The sequence below is a fragment of the Poecilia mexicana genome, unplaced genomic scaffold (assembly GCF_051168715.1).
Source record: "Poecilia mexicana isolate PSO_F unplaced genomic scaffold, ASM5116871v1 scaffold_21, whole genome shotgun sequence".
Classification (NCBI taxonomy): domain Eukaryota; kingdom Metazoa; phylum Chordata; class Actinopteri; order Cyprinodontiformes; family Poeciliidae; genus Poecilia; species Poecilia mexicana.
The window spans coordinates 11,736,906-11,760,529 of record NW_028263390.1 but is presented as its reverse complement, the minus strand read 5'-3'; the positions used below and the strand labels follow the sequence as shown (position 1 = coordinate 11,760,529).

At 38.0% G+C, this 23,624-nt stretch overlaps 2 protein-coding genes and 1 long non-coding RNA gene across 4 annotated transcripts; 1 reads left to right on the top strand and 2 right to left on the bottom strand.

The window, feature by feature from the left end:
* Nucleotides 1–1,073: 1,073 nt before the first annotated feature.
* On the bottom strand, nt 1,074–7,826 carry tdh (L-threonine dehydrogenase). Of its 2 annotated transcripts, none has more exons than XM_014996200.2 (9): nt 7,594–7,826; nt 5,482–5,676; nt 5,080–5,122; nt 4,882–4,952; nt 4,423–4,572; nt 4,028–4,200; nt 3,818–3,908; nt 2,263–2,532; nt 1,074–2,103 (listed from the first exon to the last, which is right to left on the bottom strand). In XM_014996200.2, the coding sequence occupies exons 2-9, from the start codon at nt 5,666–5,668 to the stop codon at nt 1,964–1,966; spliced, it is 1,125 nt and encodes a 374-aa protein (XP_014851686.2). In that variant the 5' UTR covers nt 5,669–5,676; nt 7,594–7,826; the 3' UTR covers nt 1,074–1,963. The 2 variants fall into 2 exon arrangements, with proteins under 2 accessions (XP_014851686.2, XP_014851687.2); XM_014996201.2 differs by lacking the exon at nt 7,594–7,826 and adding an exon at nt 6,747–7,169.
* A 5,112-nt stretch (nt 7,827–12,938) lies between these two features.
* mtmr9 (myotubularin related protein 9) lies at nt 12,939–23,099 on the bottom strand. Its single transcript, XM_014996202.2, has 10 exons — nt 23,018–23,099; nt 22,461–22,645; nt 21,169–21,277; nt 20,929–21,054; nt 20,435–20,826; nt 19,791–19,952; nt 19,554–19,695; nt 19,229–19,449; nt 18,952–19,103; nt 12,939–15,590 (listed from the first exon to the last, which is right to left on the bottom strand). Exons 2-10 carry the CDS (start codon nt 22,640–22,642, stop codon nt 15,427–15,429), a joined length of 1,650 nt encoding a protein of 549 aa, XP_014851688.1. The 5' UTR covers nt 22,643–22,645; nt 23,018–23,099; the 3' UTR covers nt 12,939–15,426.
* Nucleotides 15,493–20,384, top strand: LOC148153044 (uncharacterized). Its single transcript, XR_015761798.1, has 2 exons — nt 15,493–15,616; nt 18,962–20,384. It is a non-coding gene; the product is annotated as an uncharacterized LOC148153044 (long non-coding RNA).
* Nucleotides 23,100–23,624: the final 525 nt, after the last annotated feature.

Below are 23,624 nucleotides of genomic sequence, written 5' to 3'. Positions count from 1 at the left end.
CAGCAGCCTGGTCACTCTAACTGTAAGTGTAACACTTTCCAGAAAATCCCCCCCCCCTACATGAATGTGTGGGGTAAGAGATAGGCGTCGTTGCGATGGCGACAGGACCCCACAGGGAACATCAGCTCTTATGGTGTTCCTGTCCTTTACTTTCTCCTGCAGTAAAACATAATCTGCAGCACGCTGTGGGGAATTTTATTACACAATGCATAAACAAACTACCAGGCCCCACAGGGCACAAGGAGGAGCTCAGTGGGAAGCTAGACTCCAAGTATGTGCGCATACTTCTAAAAAGACGCCTTACGTAACTAAGTTTCAACAGGTTAAGCCACAAAATAAAAGAAGAAACATTTCCTTGTTTGCCATCCCTTTTCTCAGAAAACTTTTAAAGCAATTCCCAAAGGTTGACTCACATTTCCATTGAAGACGGACAAATCTACATTTGCATGTGGGCGTAATTTCGCTTCTTTGACCACACAAACTTTAGCCAGTAAGAACAGCATGCATGCACATTATGGTACAGCCTACACACGTGAGGAATACAGTTCCTTGCAAAAGGATTTACATCGTTTGATATTGTTCAGTTTTCCTGATGAAGTGACAGGAAACTGTTGATTTGTTTTTGATTTTTCTTTTTACATTTATTTTACATACCCAAATCATTTATTTAAAAACTTGCCACAGATCCTTTGCTTAATTTGAGTCTGGCCATTAACTGAGCCATTCTAACACACAAACGTGTTAAAGTGACTCAAGTTAACTTCAGCTCTGGCTGATTAGGGTAACTGTTTGAACCTCTGTACAAATCGCAAGACTTTTCTCAGTCTTTAACAGGTTTTTCATTTCCGTATTATCTTGTTTTTAGCTTATTATGACCAGCTTTTCTATTCATGTTGAAGAAAATACTCCCTTCAGCGTGACCTGGGTACCACAATGTTATGCTATGCTGCAGGTGTATTTGGAGTGTTAGTTGTCAGCCACAGTATTTTGTATGTTGGGCACATTAACTTGAGGGAAACTCCAAGGATTAGACAACCTTCCTCCCCAAAGAAAACTACACATAAACAAGAAAATATATGGAAAATATTTATTGTGAAATTTCTTTCGTGATTGAAAGAATTGGCAGAATTTCTCACATACACACAGAAACGAGTAATCTATTTTGCAGACACTACCTAAATATTTCTGAGCATGAATCTGACATGTGGAGTCACATTTCCCATTGTCTGTCTTTTTTTTTTTTGTTTGTTTGTTTGTCAAAATAATGTCAACGCTGGTGAAAAAATATTAAATAACAAAAACTGAAGAGAAACGCATAACAGATCATCAAATGATTTGGGGCAACAGAGCTTCCAAACATTTAACAGGGAAAGAATAAATAACAGAATATGAAAAATAAACTAATTACTGAGTAGTATCAGTTAATCATTTCCCCAGATCTTTACGCTGAGTCACTTCACATACAGTACAATCAAAGATACAGCTTGTACTCTTAAGTTTCATTCCTGGAAAAAAAACAACAACAACTGACCCAGGTAAACAAAAAAAAAAAAAAACAAAAAAAAGCACAATCAGCATTTTTGAAAATCATTAGAAAACGTTGCAAAATGTTGTGCAACTCCCTCCAGATGCAGGTCAATCTCCTAGTAATCGATTTCTACTGATCAAGCGGTTCAACCCGGCACAGACTCCTCACCCTTTCACTTTGTAACCTAAATGTCCAAGAAGTAAAAGGAAAAGGCGAGCAGACAAGATGTTCAACAGAAAGTTATCTTTCTCTTGTATTTCACCTTTACATTCTGTAGAGATGGTAGCCATGTAGCAGGCAAGCACAGCCCTTTACTTCTCTTTTTTGCTCAGAGAATTGAGAGAACAATTATGTACAGACCAAGTTTCTCTATTCTCCTGGGTAAAAATTTTACATTATATACAAAAATATATATATATACTTTAACAGGGCTTCTCAATTGGCATGAGCCATGCACGTTTCCACACCTAAGTAGTTAAGCATTGTCTGGACCAGCTCTGGGAGATCGTAGTCGTGTTTCCATCCCCAGTCATTCCGTGCGTTGGAGTCATCAAAGTCCATGGGCCAGCTATCAGCTACAAGATAAAAAAAAAAAAAAAAAAAAAAGTAGATAAAATATAAAATTTGTTGATGAGTTTTGAATACTCTTGTTACCAAAATGACAAAAAAAAAAAAAAAAAAACATCAATATCTGCACAAAAATTCCTAAAATATGTTAGTTTATAGATTCTTACCAATTGCCTGTCGTACTGGGTCGATGTTGTACGTGACCTCCAGTTCCGGCATCTGCTTCCTGAGCTCCTGGGCCAGCTCCTCAGGTGTGAAACTCATGGCGTTAATGTTGTATGTCCTCATGCTCAACGTGTCAGCGGGTGCCTCCAACACCTCCAGGGTGGCGCGTAGGCAGTCGTCGATGTACATCATGGGTAGCCGCGAGTCAGGCCTCAAGTTGCACTCAAACTTGCCCGTCTTGATTGCATCGTGAAAAATCTGAACTGCATAGTCTGGACAGGAACAGAATCAAATCGTTTTTTTTTTTGTTTGTTTTTTTTTTTTCATTATTATAGTAGCAGTTCTGATGTTAGTTAATCTTGAAATAATAAATATGTACTAAATTAAAGTGCAAGACACTTTATTAAAAAAAAAAAAGAAAAGAAAAAGAAAAAAAGCTCCAATTGCTGACAGAGTTTGGTTGTGATGGCTGTCTATTTGTGTGAAAAGAAATATGCAGACAAGGATAGAGCAGCCATAAAAATACAAAAACTCTGAATTTGGCTGCCTAAGAAGTTTGCAACATGACAAGGACTAGAACACCGAAATAGAGCTCATTAAATGGGAAAGGTATTACACCAGCTGAGGTCATTATTCATCTCATGCTTCACTTCCCTATGATGTTTTAATAACATGAAGTATGTTAAACACATTTCCAAATGTCACTTTGACTGCCACCAACTAGGGTTGCTTTCATGCGGTCACTAAAGTTTATCCGGTACACTGACAAAAACCAAAAAATCCTTTTATACACCCACTAGGAGACCCTTTAATTTTGTCCAAAACATTAGTTTCACTACTTTGAATAATAATTGACTCATTAGTTATAGACTTTTACCACAGATTTACATGATTTTCATTCAAGAATACAAGCATGTCATCTGCATATTGATTTATTTAGCAAAACCCAGAGTATGAAGGATTTGTAACTACTACTTTTTATTATATCAATTCCACTTCTTTTAAACCCCCAAATCCAATTTAAAATGTTGACTTGTTACCACTGAAAACCATTCAAAACAAACATTGGCCCCTATGTCAGATGTGCTATTTTTTTTATTAGCCTTGTGACAACTCCACGTGTTGGTGTCACGTTTGATACACACACCTCGTCGCTTTTCCCCAACATCTTGTGACTGTAATCTGACTAGGTTGTATCTAATAACATATGCGGACCACTTTCATTACATCTCAAACGTTCTCCAGCTACATTAATAGAGCAACAGGATTGTGCTGATATGCTGCCCAATGATTCTCTGGCACGTGGAATAGGATTTATAGAGGAACTAAACAAGCAAATTTATGATCTAAAGATGATCACCATTCTATATTCTGCAACCCGTTGCAGAGAACTAAATATATCGCAGGTTCTTATGAAGTCTCAGAAAGAGCTTAAACCTCTTTAAGCCCCTTATAAAGCTTAAAGCTTTTTGTTTTTGTTTTACAAAAAAACAAATGATGAGATAAATAACAACCTTAAGGAACTCCCATAGTTAATTTTAGATTCATCATTCCTACCTGTTGTGCCACCTCCTGGCATGGAGTCTGCAGAGATGATTCCTGGGTAACGGAGGCACCGGAAGTCCAGGCCATAGCGGTGATGGTAATACTAAAAAGTCCAAAACAAGTGTATTAGAAAATGCTCACTTCAATAAGTTTAAGGTTGGTAGGAGATTGCATTATAATTTGATGATAATCTGGCAACAGATATACAGATTAAGCGCTCACCTCTCCCATTAACTCTGCATGAACTTTGGACACCCCATAGATGGTGCGAGGTCTCTGCACACACAGATCTGGCGTTGGGTTACGGGGCGAAGAGGGACCAAAAGCTCCGATGGTGCTTGGGACAAACAGCCGCAAGCCATGCTCTGCAGCAATGTCCAGGATATTGTGAAGCCCTAAACAGGAAAAATTGAGAATGCCATCATTATTTGAAATTCATTCTAAAAGTATGTTTCAAGAAAGTGGAGTATGTGCATTTTCAGCTATTTGTACAATATTTAGGGTACAAATGTCCTGCTTCTAATCTTGTAGAGTTGTAGCTTATCCTCTTATCCTCATTGGGTTTGGAAAAATAAAGTTTTTAATTTTAGCCACCACGTCTAAGTTAATTTACTCACCAGTGATATTCACAGAGCGTGCCAAGGCCACGTTAGCCTCTCCGACTGCACTGAGGAGGGCGCTGTAGTGAACCAGCCAAGTGATGCGGTTGTTCACCACAATTTCTCGTAAGTTCTTGTAGTCCAGGATGTCTGAGTAGATAAAGGGACCTGATGGTGGCAGATTAATGTAAAAAGTGAGTATTACTTCAATAATTTTCAATAATTGATTACACTCAGTGATTTTCATAGAAGAGCCTTTAGGGTTTTAACATTTCTACATGTGAACATTTTAAAGAAAGCTAAAAGACTGTTGTAATGATTGCGAAGATAACTGTTGTGAAATAAAGGACTTTTTTCAAGGTTTCAGCAATAGTCACATGCTCAATCAAGGAACTTTATGTTGAACAATGAGGTTGTCTATTGACCAAACACTGAGGAGATAACATCTCTGAAGACACTTGAAGCTTACTCACTCACCGCTGTGAAACACATTATTGGGAGGTTTCCTGATGTCAGACAGAATGACATTGTTCTTGCCAAATCTCTTCCTGGAAGGGAGTTAAGAGTTAGGAGAGGTAAAATGCATTACAAACGGGTTACAGCTTATATAACACATGTAGCTAGCTGTGAAACTATTTGCAGAATTTTATTGTTAAAACAAATGAGAATTCTGACCTCAGGAGTTTGGCCAGCCCGACTCCAAGTTGCCCAAGGCCACCTGTAAATGATACAGAGTCATGTGAGGAAGTGGCACCGAAACAATGAGGTGTAGCTAATGATCTTCAGCCCCTATTTCCATGGAGATTTAAGCAACTGCAAAAGAGGGCCATAAGAAAACCCTCCTGCTGCACTTGACTTCAACTCTTTGTGCTCAACCAGAAACCGCTTCCAGCTTTATTTGCCAACAAATCCCACTGCTGTTTAAGTTCCTTCAGAGCACAGTTTGTTCGAGCTCACACATTACATTCACAAGTCTCATCTTAACTGAGGAGCAATAAAAGGAGACTGCTTTTCAGGAAGTCATTGTGTTGCTTTAGATTACAGAGCAAAATATTGCCAAAATGAGATGCCCCATACCTGTGATTAGCACCTTGGGGTGATCTGTTTCTGAGAAAGACACAGAGTGGAAGCTTGCATCCGATGTAACCTGCCGGGGAGAGAAGCTGATGGTGCGCACAGCCACGGTCAGGGGCTGGCAGCCGCACCCCGGGGTGCTCAGCAGGGCTTGCTTGGCTACCTTGGTGAGGTTTCTGATAACAGACATGTTGGAACCTGTACAATAAAAAAAAAAAAAAAAGTAGATAAGAGATGGTACAAGACTTTTACAGAAGATCGCCTTCAGTAAAATACCAGAGTGAAGTAAAAATGGATAACATGATCTGCATTCAAACTGAAATAACTGATTGTTTTTTGCAGTTAAAATTCTAAATATAGGATAGATTGTCTTATTTCTGTTGCAATCATAGACCTAAGAAAGCACAAACATACCATAACTTTATTTCTTGCCAGCTAGCTGACCAGCAGCATGTCAGCAATAGCTGGGTTGAAAACTACTTTCACTCTGGAATTTTTTTTCTTTTTTTATTTCTCAGAAATATTATATAATGATCATAATTCAAATCTAGTTGTCATATTTGTGCTGAGGGAAAGACAAAAATAAACAATAGCTATCCAAAAACCATAACAGTGAGAAATACACAACAGAGGAGACCAGGAGAGGAACCAATGGAGGCTCATATTAACTTGTAATCCTCGTCTGAATTCATGTATGTTTGTTTGCACATGAACTCCATACAGAAAAGTACAAACATTGATTAATTTGCAGGCTGTTGTTGGTACTTTGCTGTGCCAATTTTTGGAAGTCTGTTCTTTTTGGCCCTACAGCTCGGAAATTCATGTCCAAAATATCAAATCAGCTTTTTTTTTTTCTGTTTGTTTGAGTATTTGAACATATGAATTATTAGGATATTTTCAAAAAAAATATCCAAAGACAGTTTAATAATATGCACATTTAAATCAGACATAAATTTGACATTCCACCACAGAAACATAATCAACTAAAATCCTGAAATTGTGCTGTGGCTTTGAATAACAGTGGGCCCCCAACTGGACTCTTCTAAACTTTCTGAAGGCTCCTGCACCATGAATATTAACGCATCAGCGACGACGTTTGAATGTAACAAAAATATTTAATACATAAAATAAATCTAAAAAATAAAAAATCTCACAAAGAACCCCAACCAGACACCGACTCATCGCGTAAACCATTGCAACCCCTGTGTTTCTGCATATCGACCCGACTTTTGCGCCACGCATCCTTGACGTGACAGACGTGAACTTACCTCAGGGTGCTAACTTGGGGCTTCCAAAAAGTTGGAAAGCATGAAACGTGAGAGTATTTATACTGCCCTGCCTTCAGAGAGAGCCAATCAGGGAGAGAGGGCGTACAGTGACATACAAAGAGGAAAACGGTGCCAAGAACAAGGTAGGCGACCTCAACGACCGGATTTAGAAATATTTTTGGAAGGCATTAGGAATCACTTAAACTACTCTGTCTTGAGCGCCTTAAAGAGATGCAAGGGACTCTCTATTACAGGACACAAAAAAAAGATGAAAAGAAAAAAGAAAAACCTTCTGAGAAAATAAAACGTTCGATAACAAAAGTTATTGATTTTTACTCGCTCTTCAACTTCCTTTACGCACGTTCCAGTAAGATTACGTAGACATCAGGAGAGCCAATTGTGTAATATCTGAGACCTCCTCCTCCGCCTCATCTTTGATATGTTTAATAAATGTTCGCTACCTTACCAATAGTTTTAAAACATTATGTATCACAATATTCAGCGTTTAATTAGATATAGTGGGGTTGAAATATTTTTAAATGATTTTCTTCCTTTTCTAAATGAATACAAAAAGCAGGCCGAAAGCCGGGTGAAGATGTCTGAGTCATCTTAAACCTTCTGCTAAAGCACATAGGCGTCTTCCCAATAAAATTATGTTTCATTTTTACATAAAAAAAAATAAATGTGTAACGCGAGCACGCTTACCTCATTGTGAAAAAAGCGCACGTGGTAGAGAATATGCTAATTCGTACAATTCTTTGAAAAGCCTGCATACATTAAAATGAAACGGAAAATTGCAGCTTGAATGGATAAAAAAAAATAAAATAAAATAGAATAGATTACTCACCGGTTATGAGAATCGATGGGAGGAAAAAAAAAGAAACAAGGATGATGTCTGACCAGGTTTTAAAAGACAGCGAAATAAGTGATGCGGTTTCCTGCTTTGAGTTGCTCCTCCTGCGCGCTGACGTGATGCTCGGGTGTTATCTCAGTTCGGTGTTGCATCAGCCTCGCCTTCTACTATATATATCAGCGGCCATCTGCTTCCAGGGGGCCGGCCCGGGGTGGACTCTGATTGGTGGAGCCTCGGAGGTGCGGTGTTCTGACTATCTGTGCTACCTCATCAGATTTTCCTACCGTTGCGGTGCTACGCGTCTAAAACTTCTACCGTGATGTTTACAAATCGAAAACGACAGCAGGTTGTGTTAATGTCAAATATTATCGTTGGATAACATTCTTTGAGTGACGACACTGGAGTGGAAGCTTGGGAGTTATGCTTAGCATAGCACTGGAACACTTTATATGCACGACAAAAACACAAAAATATCACTTCCTTCATCAGAATATCCTACCCGTTTAAAATGAAAAGCTATCGCAGGTGCTTGCACTAATCCTTTTCCGAGAATATTCTACCTTTTAAAAATATTTTAAGTACAGAGAATAAATATCAGATGGGTGAAAGGTTCTTATTGAAATTCAATTCAACACAAACATCTGCGGATCATTCACCGCAAGCTCTTTTTGCGCATGAATACGTTGTATGGCAGTCTGTTGTCAAATGCAACGTATCCACAATGTATCCACCGGATTGCGCAGGTCATTGTACACCTCAAATGATATGCTTAATATGCACTATTGTTCCGCTATTATTACACGGCTTCAATATCTCACATAATAAAGCTACCAGCATGCTTCAAAATAAATATTTACAACCTGGCACAAACAAATTATTCCAATTTTAGCTCACTTCTAGCACACAAACAATTATATTAAGTGCTAACAAAAGTTAGCCCCACCTGCTAACTTTTAGGAAGTAAGTGCTAACTTACTTATTCTAATGAACATTTTACTGGAACTGGAAGACATTCAAAATATCCTAAATAAATAAACAGAAACTACAAAATAAAAGGTCTCAACTAAATCATTTTTAAAAGAACAATTTTATTTACAAAACACCGGATTGAAAACTTTATTCATCTAGTTTTTGGCAGAAACAGAGAAACAAATCATGCAATTGGAAACTGAGGATGGGAAGGCGACAACAGGACAGGTCCAGGTTCCAAGTCAAACCCTTTAACAACTCAAGAATAAAATCACTTTTCAAAAACTCACTTTTAAATATTACTTAAACAGCAAAATACCTGCAGCACTAATTAAGAAAGATTACCAAGAAAGTTTCAAGTCACAAAACACTAGGAGAAACTCTGACTTCTGTCTATAACTCTGGTTGTAAGTGGGAACCCTGTCTATATCTCCATCTCTAAATAGGAACATTCTATGTTTATATTTCTAAGCGATCTTTGGGCTGCTCTTGGTCCAATCCCTCACCTAGGACCTGTTTGTCCTAGGACAGAATAAAGAGAGAGACAGAAAAAGAAAAACAGCTGCTCCAGGAGTGTTTCTACAGGAGAAAAGAGTGTTAGTTGTAGTAAAAGCTCCTTTGGTGGCTTTATCTACGATAAAAAAAAAAGTTATTTGCAACAAAAGGTCCGCCAGTTGCTTAGTCTAGGAGAGAAAATGGGTTAAAACAAACTTAAACACTGGAGGACACATCCCAGTCAACCTTCTCCAGAAGGGAAATATGGAGTTCAGCTGAAAACCTGCAAATAAAAGATGGTGGATTACAGTGTCAACATTACCTCTGTGACCTCCGGCCTGCAGCTCCAGGAGATCGGTCCGTTGTCCGTCGTCGTCCAGAAATGACGAAATTGCACAAGGACACGTGTTGTTTCGGCACAAATACCAATCGGTTTTCACCTTTAAATTGAACATAAATTAAAGTTGTTTGAATTGTTAAAGTATGGACCTTAAATTTCAAACTAAATATTAAATAGGTAAAAAAAATGTATGTATGTTGAAGACCTCATATTCACCCAAAAACATATTTGATATTCTCTGGAAAGATAAATATTTTCCTAATGAAGCTATGCCAATGTCAAAATAGCCACATTATATTAGTACTAATAAGTAGGCATGTTATCAAGGATTGTTATAGTGATATTTACAAAGCCTAAACCGAATCACTTTCTATAGCCTCTAATTGCCAAATCCTTGGCAGCCTTCTTTCTTTCACATGACAACTGACTTTGAGCCAGGAACTTCAGATTAGAGATATCAGATTCTTGTTACACCTAAACCTCCACAGGTCACAAGATCACAGCAACTGCTTCAAATACTAAAAATCCAAAGACTGAAGGTTTTAAAACAGCAGAATCCTTCTCAGCTCATTGACTCTCAGAAGAGAACCAAACCAAACCAGCACACCAAGAGGCCTAGCTTGGCCTTCAACAGCGTTAGCATCAGCAGCAAAACCCTCCAACAGCTCCTACCCTAAGATGTCTTCTCAACTATTCCAATGGACCCTCCATTGAAATAGTTGCTTGACCTAACCAACTTTTGATGGGTCGGGCGGATCCACCAGGCACCTTGTAGGGAATCCTCAGCTTGACGGAAGCGATTCCTCAGCTTGATTGTAGTACATCCATAATCGATCAACTGCTAACTCCAGATGCCAATATATCTCCTCAGATGTTTCAGGGACACCAGCAACCAAACAAACCGCCGCTGAGAGGCCATGGTCGGGTCTCTCCTTGTGTGCTGCTCTGTTTAGACACAAACAATTGCTTCATTAACGTCATCGGTGGAAAAAGACAAACAACTCAAAATAAGGTTTCCGAAAAATAACTTACCGAATAATCAACGCAGCGATTTCAAACACGGCGTTCCCGCGGCCTACTTGTCATCACTTTGGCCTACTCCTAGGTCAAGTACAAGACGCCAAACTAGATCTCGATAAACACCGATACGATTTCAAAAGTTTCAGTCATAAGGCTGGGCGTCCACTCGGATTCCGCGTCTTGGGAGATCAGAAAATATAATTTTCAATCAAGTTCCCAAAGTTCATGAATATCAGACCGACAGTTTTTGGTCTCTGCGCGGCAAGGTGCAGGCCGCATCTTTTTTTAAAAACGCTCACGTAGAAGCTGCGTCATTTTTAAATTTTTTTTTAATCCACCATGGCGCATGCGCGTAACGCTCATTAATAACAAAAATGGCGCCGTTAGCTACTGTTGCCAGATTTGAAATACTCCAGCCCAAACACAGGGTAAAACTAAACGTGTAAACCCTGCGCAACCCAATCAAAACCTCTAATAAAACTCATTTTAATAGCACGATATGTTTAATTCATAATCTCTCTAATATATTTTAACAATAATTTAGAGAAACAGCAAAATGTTATATTTACTTTTTTATAATGAAGGGTGGAGAAGATTTTTTTTTAAGTTTTCAAAATTTCAAAATGTACATTTTTCTAAGAACTAATATACAGTTTTAGAAAAATTTAGAGAAGATAATTGATTCAAGATAATTTCATAAATTGCTTGGTTACATGTGGTTAAGTTAAAAAATGGAAAACAGACTGCAAGCGGAGCAGCTGAGCGATAAACAATGTGACTGCCAATACATGCCTGTATAAAGCAGTTGCTCTCTAGCTATTTATTCTTGAGACACATCATCAGCTGATTGCTTGGTCACAGCCATGGGGAGCTTCCTGGGTTGCTGTTTACTCACTTTGAAACAAGTTATAGGGGAAGGGGAAGGGCCAGACTGAAACTGATGCCCTCCGCAGTTACACTAATAAAGTTGCTCCTCTATCTCACGTAACATGGTTTGTTTGTTCATGTAAGCTAATTATGAAGTTACATACATAACAACAATAACACACTGCTTGGTACTGTCAAGCAAAATTTACGGTTGCCAAAATTACCAGTAAATTTTGTACAGTTCTTTTTTTTTTGCCAATAGGAGAATAATTTCTTTCCTATAATAAGGTTAATACATATTATAGGGAAATGAAGTTTTAGCTATTTCTGTTTCACAACCTCTTCAGTTTGACCACAGTCCTCATATTTATATTTATCTTCAGTTCACCCTGCAGCTTTTCTGTTGGACTGGTCTGAGGACCGAGATGACTGTGAAAAAAAGGTTTTGCATGTGTGTAGTGACACATCTCCATGTTGATTTGGAGAAAAACTGGCACTTTTTTTTCCTGTAAGAAACAATGTGTTGGATAGTTGTCCTACTGAAAGACCCTACAGCAACACAATTTAAATGTTCTAGCAGATATTTTAATATAAATTTCCAAACATTTAAAACATTTTATAAATCAATGCACCTTACGGTTCTGAGCACTTTTGGAAGAGAAGTCGGCCCACAGCATTACACATCCTCCATTATACACAACAGCGTATAATATTAAACATATTCATCCTCATCTCAGTTAGCCAAGATGGAAATAAAGTTCAACAATCATAATTTAACTACAAACTACTGCAAGATATTTAATAAATAAAATAAGCTTTGGGGGCGTGTCAAAACAATGAAATTACTAATAAAAACAAAGAGTCATACAAAATTCCTTCAATTCTAAGATTGTATCCAAGCTGAAAGAGAAATGGAACAATGCTTCTGCAGCCATGCAAAGCCAAACAATTTGATAGTGAACTAGAGCTTAAAATGCTTCCCTTAATGTTTATGCAAATTGTGAATTGCATCAGCCAGTAGGACTGACTCAGTACCATTGGCTGAACTGAGTCAGCCCATCTCATTTAATTTAAGCTAGTGAAGAAAATTTTGAAGCACGTGTGCGCACATACTGTGATTATCTTTCAAGGTTGTTTGAGGTCAACAGGGCCTGACCAAAGACATACTGAAGACAAGTTAAGCTGTAAACTTTCACTATTGTTTTGAAAGATAACTATCTGCAGCCAGCATTAAAATCATATTTTATCACATCCAAGTTGAACTCTTCCTTAACCCTACACCCACCATTTCAGGGAAGCTGACAGCAAATAACCTCCCGATGTTTTGTGAAAAACAAATTAAGAGTCTCACTCATTTCTTTTCAAATGAATAGATTTATTCAAGTCAAAGGTCAGATTTTTTTTTTAAACTTATTTTTGAAGAAATAAAACTCTAACCAGGAATGCCATGAAAGGTGGAGGGTTTTTAGCTCAAGCACAAAGCTAAGTGAATTCTTTCTGCATGGAGTTTGCATGTTCTCTCAGTGCATGCATAGGTTTTTCAGTGCACAATCCAAAGACATGAGTGTAAGGTTAAGTGTGTGTGTTTTTTTTGTTGTTTTTTTCACGGATATCCGATGGACTGGTGAGAACAAAACAGTGACGAATATTTTTGTCTTTAAACTTCATATTTTAATGTCTTCAAACTTAAAAAAACAAAACATTGAATACAATTGAATGGTGATTTCTTAAGAATGTAATCAACAGTGATAAATGTACACACTGAGATGGACTGTGGTTTTACAGTAAGGCATTGCACAAAGTCAGTAAGCAGAACAGACAAAATTATTATCCGTCTAAAGCTTAATCCTTTTTATTTTTTATTTTTATTTTTTAGAGTTCACTGATTCTTTACGGATACAAAAAAATCACTCAGACACACAAGTGCAAGCTTAAATTTGTACAATTACACACCACACCGCTGATTTGGCTTACACTACTATTTGACTGTTGCAAACATAGAGATGGATATTTGGCAGAGAGCAACAAACAGTGAGCAGCTGAATGAAGTCCTGTTTCTTACCAATGCGATTTAAAGAGCTTTAGTGTGACTGTTACATTATCCGGTTCAACTATAATGTGCAGATTACATTTAAACAAAGAAACATTTAACCCATTTAGTTATTGACACACAAACATTTAAAATATGACCGCAGTGCTTTTAATGCTTGCCCACTAACCCATGTTTAGATGAAATTAGCAGAGCAACATAAAGCGTTCTGAACAAACATAGGCCATCACATTACGACTGACTGGTAGAAGCACCACTGTTCGATGGGAAAACTTGTATCCTGATTTTACCACATGCTCCAATGCCCTGCAAAGCTGGTTAGAGAGAGATCCTCAAGGTTGCTACATCCCATATCTCCATGACAGATTAAATTCGATGGCGTGCATGAGGAGTAACTATGCTCGACAGAGAGCACAGTCTTCAATCATCAAGGCCAAAATAAACATCCCCGATGTCTGATAACATTTTTGATTTCATGGGTCTGAGCTGCTTTGGCAGCACAAGGAGAACCAACGCAGGAATTTACAACTTAAGAGGAGAACTAATTTTAAACTGGAACTTTTAGTGTTTTATTACCAGCTGCAGGTCACAAAGATGGTGCTGATTTCTGTTTGCTTAGCTAAATGTAAGCAATTAAACAGAAATGCGAAAGAGGTCTGAGGGGGACAAAATTCACTAAAGATGAAAGAAAAATGTTGTTTTGGTCTTTTTTTTTTTGCCACGTGTAAACAAAAAACTGGTTCTTCCCTGACTTTGTTCTACTTCTTCAAAATTTTATTTCAACGATTCTAAGATCATGGTAGTTTGGCAAACATAAAAAAAAAAACCTGCATTTTAACAATAAATAACTGAAAAAGAAAAATATTTCCAAGAAATAAACCTACTTTGAAGCAAAAGAAAGAAAATACAACTAATGACTCCCATGTTTGGGATTTCATTGGAAACCAGTTTTTCACATTGGATGAAATGCGTTGTATGCATCAACATCCATGTTAAATATTACCATGATTTTTTTTTTCTTTCAGTGTAGCTGTTGGAAACTAAAAAAACATAAGAAAAGTAGATTTTTGAGACTTAGTATGGCTTTGTACACACAAAATGAAACTCATTTAAAAAGTGCATCAGTACCTAATGTTTAACATGTATTTTGCCCTCAAACTTAACAGTTATTACACAATTATAGGTGCCAAGATACAGATCGGTGTTTGAAGCAACATTTTCCCTCAGTGTATTTTCAAGCAGATTAATGTCAGTGTGATCAACTCTGAGAAACAGACTCTTTTTGCCACAAGGCACTTAGTACCAACGTTAAAATCTTCCAGCAACACAGCTGATGATTTAGCAGTATCATTTTAGGTAGGGATGTGATAATTGATATTTGAGCACTGCTACTGCTCCTAACCAGAACTCCAGAGAATAATTTGTCAATAGCAGATGCAAAATAATTTGGTTGGAAATCTCCATAAAACTCCCTTATTGTATGATGCAGAAGGTGCTGACCCAACCTACGCGTTTTACTTGACCATGCTGAAAAAGTCATACATCACCTTACAGCACCACGCATGTTGCCATAGAAACTATGCAGTGCTTTTACGGCACTTGCGTATAGCAGCGTGCTTGGTAGGAATGTGAACCCTGTATTAACATAAACACAGTTTCTCTGAAAAAAAAAGAAGAAAAAAAAACTAATTAAAGCATGAAGTAATTACAAATGTATATGGACAACAATAAGTAGGATTTACATTTGATGACGCTTTACAAATGTAAATTCAGCTGATAAGCTTGAGCATAATTAAGAATTTTCCTTCCTGCATGTGCAAAGCTCCATATATTACAACATATGATTACGATCAGGTGAAATGTTTTACTTGAAAGATGACTAGAAGCCCCCATCAGAACAGCATGCTTTAAAGAATCAACAGAATCAACCCCACAAATCATCACTGCGCAATCATCAACTAAATTCATTTTAAAATCTTGAAATATCTGAAACCAACTTAAGCTTTGTTAAAGCCTAAAGGAGAGGATGAATGTGACCTTTCTGTAGTTATTTTGACATTTTCTCCTTCTTTAAACCTTTCTCTCCCTATGGCGTGTTCAGCAGAGGATCGTCCGTTTCCAGCTGAGCCAGCTGCCGGCGCAGACTGTTCACTTTGTTCTGAAGCTCCTTGTTGTACTCGATTATGTGCACCATCTCGTCGTAAGCCTCATCCAAACACTTGGACGAGCGGTTCCAGCGAAGGAAAACTCCTGGAACAGAATAACAGGACGACAGGGTGAGTCACAAAGAAAATCCAATACGGGCATGGTCTCACACAATTATGTTCTGCTATGAAAATCCTGATCAGTGCGTATGTATAACGTACAGTTGAAACCAGATATTTACATGCTTCAAATAGAAACACACTCGTTTATTTCTCACCGTCTGAACTTAAGTCAGACCAAAGTTCTCTTGTTTTATGTCTATTAGATTTACCAAAATTATTTATATTTGTTAAATGTCCCAATAATGAGAAAATTATTTGTCAGAATGTCTTCAAAAATCAGAAGTTTACATACAGAATGAATGATTACAGTCTCTAATAAATGGGAGAAACTAAAAAAAGAGGACGATGTCTTGTCTTTGGAAAGCTCTCATAGGTTAAATGACACATTTGAGTTAATTTCATTCCTACACCTGGATGTATTTTAGGGCTACACCTGGAACACAACGTTATATATATATATATATATATATATATATATATATATATATATATATATATATACTGCAGACTCAACTCAAACAGTCCTCAATCACTGTGTTGCTGAAGGACCTATAATGAATACATCTATAAGCAAATATTTTGCCAAAACTTTGTGCCAGACTGGTTTATGACTGACTGCAAATTGTTGTTACATAAAGTCGTAAGCAATTCCTGAAAGCAAAGGTTCAGATATATGTGCGCCTTACAAGCAGACTGTTGGATCCTTTTCATAATCAAATAAGACATTTTTATCTGATTTTCTTTATTTCTGTCAAACTTAATTAGTGAAATGTAGCCAGAATTCAACATTAATGAGTGTTAAAAACAGATGCATAGACTGTGTGAATAAGTTCGAACTGGTTTGTCCCATAAAGTAATATTTACTAACCACAATAAAATTCCCCCCCAATTCTAAACATGTGACAGAGTAATTTGCATTTACTACTGAGGACACCCAGTCGTTCCCGTTTAAAATAATCTGCAGTAAAATCTGCCAAGATTGCATCAGCAATCATGTGAAAGCGTTCCATCAACCTTTTGTCCTTGCTGGTGTCCACATCAGCAGCTGGAGATCCGGTGTTCGCTGCAGTCTTTCAAATTGACCCAAAAATGTGGATCATGTTCAAGTAAAAGCGCTCCGTAAGCAGAACCTCATGGGCTCCGCCGAGTTCTCAAATATCTGCTTAAACTTCGTTTTGAATGAGGGTGTTGGTTTAAAGCTGTAGGTGGGGGAGGCCTTTTGCACAGAAAGGCTGAACCCTTTGACCCCTGCACAGATTACCCCTCCCCCAATTTCACCTTATGAAAGCACTAACACAAAGTCCCCGTCACTGGTTCTGAACTTTCAGTTTGAAACAGAAAATCATTTGCTCTAGAGACATTCAAAATTACATTTCTGAATTGTACTCCCAAACGTATTTTGCATATGAACCTCATTGGCTCTGAAATACTTTGGATTCATAATTTGACCAGTTTTGTTTCACCATCTAACATGGCGAGGTCTTCAATTAGCTACAACATGTTTATAGCCTCTTCTCAAAATGTTAACGCAGCTTTCAATAAATCTTAAATGTTTTGATTTTAATAAAATGTCACAAAAACATTTAAAAATATTAGACAAACAATTACAAATTACAAATACAAAGGTATCGGTTGCTGCTCAATACTAACGAGATAATAAAGCACAGGTTTTTCAACTTTATTGAGCTTTCACTTATTATCTGGTTATGACTCTTCACTGCCACGTCTATGAGAGAGTTACAGGACTAAGATTAGCCTAATGTGATTTATGATGGCTAACTGAGCTGGTAGAAAGATGTTATATGTTGAGAAGGATCGGCAGGCTCAGGTGACGGTGACGATTTACCTTCAGCACACCCTGTAACGCCATAAAGCTAAAAGTGTTTAGCTATTTTCTATTAAATAATTCCACAGAAGGTTTACCTCAAAATGTTCATCCAAGCACAAATAAAGAAATCAAAGACGATATGCTTTCAAGCACGAATAGTCTCATTCGTTTCACTATTCATTTGTAACAAATATTGTTCCACCAAGCAAACTTTAGTTCAAATAAAAACAGGATTTTGCAGTGAGCTAAAGATGTCAATGTTTTCAAAAGACTACAAATAGCACATCTTTTCGGTCCGATTTTTATGTTGAGGAGTTAGCTATTTATCATTAATTTGGTCATTAATGCATTCACTTATTTATTTATTATTCTTTAGATTTCAAATGTCGATTTTTTTGATATTTTACAGTATTTTTTCCCATTATGTGTCAGAGCTTAAAGTCTATAAATGTTTCAGAATATTTCCTGTGTTGCTTCACATCTTTTTTCTCCTCGGTTCCTCATTCTCATCCAATTTGTTTAGGGAAATGTCTCTTCCTTTTCTTGACAATGTGTTTGTTTTCAGCCTGAGCAGAGCACTTTGTGTATTAAAGTTTGTATTAAAAGTGCTGAACAGATTAAACTTTGTTCACTGAGTGAACCTATTAATTCAGTTGCTGATTATCAAAATAAAGTCTTAAATATTTTGCTTTTTTTTACTTTTAGCTTAACATAACTTAATATGCAATATACATCCATGTATAATACAGTGAATCAATGCAAAGTGATTAAGTTGCACTGAACATAAACTTCTGAGTGAGTGAGAACTCAAGCTTGTGAAAGCTATAATTTCTGAGATCATTAGCGCCCCCTTCTGGTAAGGTTTGTAGGGAAATACAATCACATCATGGATTAAACTCAGGTTTTCTCAACAATGGACACATTATTGTGCATTTTATCCCTTTACCACAACCAGACTTTGCCAGGTTTCATTTAGCAGCCTTTAAACTAAACTATGTCAAAGCTACACTGTATAGAAACTAGTGGGTAATGAATTCAGTCAGCAATGTAGCCTCCACCCATTTACAGATTTTACAAATAATCAAACAAAGAATCTTCAAAGTACATATTTTACGAAGTAAAAGTTGTTCCAGATTTTTTTTTTACATATTTTTTCTTAAGTAAAAAGACAATTTGTCATTCAAAGGTGATTAAATCCTAACAACTTGGAACCTGGAAATGAAATTTAACCCATAAGCATATGTGTGGTCAGATGGTCTCAGATATGTTTTCTATTTCCTGTTTCAGCTTTTCAACCATTTTAGATTGTTTTATTCTGCAGCTCAAATATGCTTACTTAATAATTGTTGCTACATTTCATCAGCTTTAGTGTAACAGAGATTTTAAAAGTCAAATCAGTGTTCTGTGTTTTTAATTCTAAAAGGTTTTGGAATGGTTACCAGTTTAATGTATTTTCTATATATTCTAGGACTGTAGCTTTGTCTCTGTGCCAGCTACGATTTCAGCCTTTACTTACCTTCCCACAGCAGCAGACTCTGAGGAGCCACGGAGGGCCAGATCACAAGACTGTTGGCCTCGTAAAGGGGGTTGGTCAGATGCTCCAGCTCCTGAGGCCGATTCACCCATGACCACAGCGACACCGTCTTCTCAGGAAGAGACAGCCTGGCTCTGTGACAAGGGAACAAAAATAAAGCTCGACATTCATCCTCTGCCAAAAAGAGAAATGAGGCAAAAAGAATCAAGCAGGTGGTTTATATAAGCTGGTAGAGCTGCGCGTGGTAACTTGAACTGACCTGTCTGCTGCACAGCTTCCTAGGAAGGTCCCAAACTGGGAGGCATAGGCATGTTCAAAGAGCAGCACCAAGAAGCTCTCATTGAACTCAAAGGAACAGGGAAACTGCCGAAGGATCTGCCACACGCAGTCCAAGAAGAGCAGAAAGACGGGAGCCTCTTGCCGCGGCTTGCTGTTGGAGTAGGCGGACTGGGCGCAGCGCTGCTGGAACGGGTGACCTGCCTGGATAGGTGGTTAAAAAAAGGAAGATACTACCATGACTAAAACTCCATCCTAAGTCATAAAAGAGCATGAGAGACAGTGAATCAAAGCTCCTCAAGCCTAACCTGGAGCCACTCTCGCTCCACCAGACTCTGGAAGCCTTTAATGGTCCTGCAGGCCGGATCCAAGATGATCTGAGCCAAAGACGTCACCTGCAGGGTGGAGTCTGTCCCCTCTGTTCCATGAACGAGCACCGACGCTCCCTCCCTGAAGCACACGTGATCATGCTTTTTTTTTTTTTTTTCCCCCAGAATGTCTCTGTGTAACTATTAGAGCTTTCAAATGTTAAGATAGATCCTGACCTGTCAATGCACTGGGCAGCCAAGCAAGCAGTGGTGAGGATCTCCTTGATGTGAGTCTGCCAGTTGGAGGCTTCCAGCTTGCTCAGCCAGCGGTCCATGCTGTGGGACTGATCGCTGCAGGCCTCCACCAGCTTAATCAGGCTTTCCTGGAGGACGTTGTACCTGAAAATGAACAGATGTTTTACAGTATAAGCTCATATACTCTGACATTTAACATATGTCATAAAATAATTAAAGTCAAGAAAACATGCACTGCTTGAGAATAGCCACATATTACTATAATGTGTAGTGGCTTACAAAATGTTCCTTAAAACTGAGAGGAAAGACTTAAACGCTGATGTTCCCAGATGTTTTCCATCCAATCTGACTGAGCTTGAACCATTTTGCACAGAAGAATGGACAAAAAAATCTTACATGCAAAGTCAGTAGGAACCTACCTTAAAGGGCTTGCAGCTTTCATTGCATCAAACTATATTAACTCAAGAGAAGTGGATGTAAATGATTGTGCACCAATTGTGGGGATGAAAAACCATCCCCACAATTACTTTATGCATGTCTACAACTTAATATTCCAATAAAGCACATTGAAGTTTATGTTTCCAACGTTTTTTTGCAAGGCACTGCATCCATCTGTAACCGCCCACCTTTCAATGGCTTTGTGTATCCTCCTCCACTGCGGGTAGTTACCCTCAGACTCGAACCCGCCGCCTCGAGCTTTGGCCTGCTGGGCGACGTTGATGGTCCGTGTATCGATTACATATCCCCGCTTCCCTGGCCTCAGGGTGGCGTTGATGAGCTTCTCGTCTTCTTTGCAGCGCCGCCCGTTGGTGCCGGTGAGGGGCTGCCCCGCTCGCATCATGACCATGCCGTTCTTCTTGTGGTAGTAGCTTAGCACCGGGAAACGCCCGCCATGGCGGAATGTAGCTACTTTCCTGAGCGTGTCATCGTCAATGCTTTTAGGAACCGCCACTAGAGGGGGGTATGACGAACATACGGTGAAGTCTTTGTTGACTTCACTCAGTCGCCACTCATCTGTCTGAGAGAAGAAATAGTGTTGTGTTATGTGGGGATATAAATGAGTGCTACAGACCTAAAATCCAGGTTTGATGAATATTCTTCTGATTAATCATCATTATACCATCGATTCCAAATCCTTAAAAGCGTCCCGAGGAAGAAATGAATTCCACCCGTCTTCAATAACTTCAAACATGGGCCGGTAGAAGAAAGGATACATCAGAGAGACAGAGTCAAGTGTGGACAGAGCCTTGAGAGAGAACAAACATATGAAACAATGTTAGTAAGAATGCACAGAATTTCTCGATGCCCAATAAAAATAGGTAATTATCAACAGCTCTATACCCTGTGCTGGAGCTTTTACCTCAATAGAGCTGGCAATGTTCAGACACTCATCCATGCCAGGAATGTCGAGCTGGATCACCCTCAGGTCCTTGCATTTAACTATGATGTTTCCAACAGAGCCAACGAATCTAAAAGACAAACAGTTCAGATTTTCTTAGAGTAAAATATCCTGTCAGAATAGATTTAGGTTCTCCAACCAGTGTAGATATTGACGAGTCACCACCTGGATGTCTACACTGACTAATTAGTGTCATGTAGTCGAAGTATACGTGGTGGTAAGCATTCCTCAAACTCTTCTTTGTGTGAATACTTATGTACTGTATTTGAGCTTTTATTTTCCGCTATACCGATAAAGTTTAACCAGTCTGCATGGATGAAAGTGTTAAAAAGAAAAAAAAACATGAGGTGAAGGATATAAAATAGTCTCTCTGCACTGCATCTTTTTAAGTATTACAGCATTCATTATTGGTAACTCCTGTCAATATTTACTATTGCAAAATCAAAGTGCATTGAGGTCATTTTTGCAGCCTTATACCAAATTGAAGCTAAAAAAGCAACTCACAGAAAACAAAATCTGAAACGAGGTGTGAATTTATGCTCACCTCCCTTTACCGTTACAGCTTTTCGTCTTTTGCTGAATGTACCTACCAGCCTTACACATCTACAGACTAATAAAATGCTGCCCAATCTTTGCAAAATACTTAAAGTTCAGTCAGACAGGATGGAGACCAACAGTATATATTTACAATTCCGTCTACTGATTCGTAATTGGATTTAGCGGTGGAATAGGACTGGAGTATTCTAACGTATTAACATGCTGTGATCTAAAACATTTCATTGTAGCTCTAGATGTATGTGTTAGGTCATTGTCCTGCTGGAAGGTGAACATTTACTGCAGTTTTACGTCTTTTTTCCAGCCTCTCACAGCTCCAGGATAACCCTTTATTTGACTCTGACCAGCTTTCCTCGTCTTGCTGATGAAAAGCATTTCCACAGAATTATGTTGTCACCACAATGTTTCAACATGGGGATGGTGTTCTTAGATTGCTATTGCAGTGTTGGTTTTCAATTGCACAAATGTCTACAGGTTAAGTACCTCCTGAAGATAAGTGGCTGCAAGAGATTTTAGTTGGAGGTCTCCAAATAGCATGTGTGTCAAACTTTTCAGATTTTTATTTGTAAAAATGTTTTTTTAAGACTTGTTTATTTCATCATTGTTTGATGAAACCAAATAAAATCCCCTTTTTATGGAGTCAGTTCATAACATCTATGCGGAAAAACCGTAAAATCCAGCAGCTGTACGGATATCACCTTTTCTCTATGGAGTCTATGTTTGAATGGAGCAGCCAAAGCTCCTCCGTGTTGTCCTGTCTGGAGGAGAGAATCAGATGGTGGCCGGTTAAACACAGAGTTCCCTCCACCGTGGGCATAAAGGGTCGGTGCAGGACCACCCCGTCCACTCTGGGGGTCTTTATCAGTTCAGCAAACTCCATGATCTACGAAAAGAAATATCAGAAGAGACTTCACGAATACGGAGGCAACATTAGGGAAGAGGCTGTTTTTAAGGCATTTACTCTAAGCTCACGTCATTGATCAAAGCAGCTGATAAAAAGATATAAAGTGTCCTGGTCGATGTCTTCAAGACATCAATGACATTATGTCAGCTGGCTGGTTAGCAAGACTGAGGAAGTAAGGTGGCTAACATTAGCTAGCTGCTTGATTATAGCACAACCAGATTAATTTAACCAAAAACAAAGACAGTAACTTCTATATAAATGGTAAAATTGCTTCATTAGATGCTATGCAAACACAGAGAACAACGACAGACGTTTTTCATCGATGCTAAAGAAATGTTTTTAGTCAGTTACCTGATATTTTCTTATTAAGCAGCTGAGCGAGGCAAGTACATTCGCAAAAACACACCGGCCGGAAACAACTGACTCGATAAATTTATCACCGGTTCCGCGCGGGTAAAAAAAAAGAAAAGCCTTCTTGCTCTAAAAAGGCGTCAGATCAGAGTCAGACCCTGTCCTATGTGTTTACATTACAAGAATATGTAATGTAAACACTTACATAAGAAACGGTAACTCGCATTAATGTTTACTGCATCTTGCAACTTTAAGAAATAACTCTAGGTGGCGACATACAAATGCAGAATATAGTTTTACGGTTTTTAAGGTGTTTATCAGTTATTTATTTAGTATGGAAATCCAATTCAGCCAAAATTAAATAAATAAAGAAACTATTTCTTTATTTATTTAGTTATTTATTTAGTTATTTAATTTTGGCTGAAATAGCTTTCCACTTTGACATTAAAATGTATTTTAGTAATAACGTTAGCCAAAAATTCATGAATGATTTTTTAAAACAATAAAAGAGTAAAATACTTTACAAGCTCTGTATGTCAGAAACTATACTTTCTGAACAAATTGCATTTAGAAACACCAATGAACAACAAAGAACAGATTTATCATG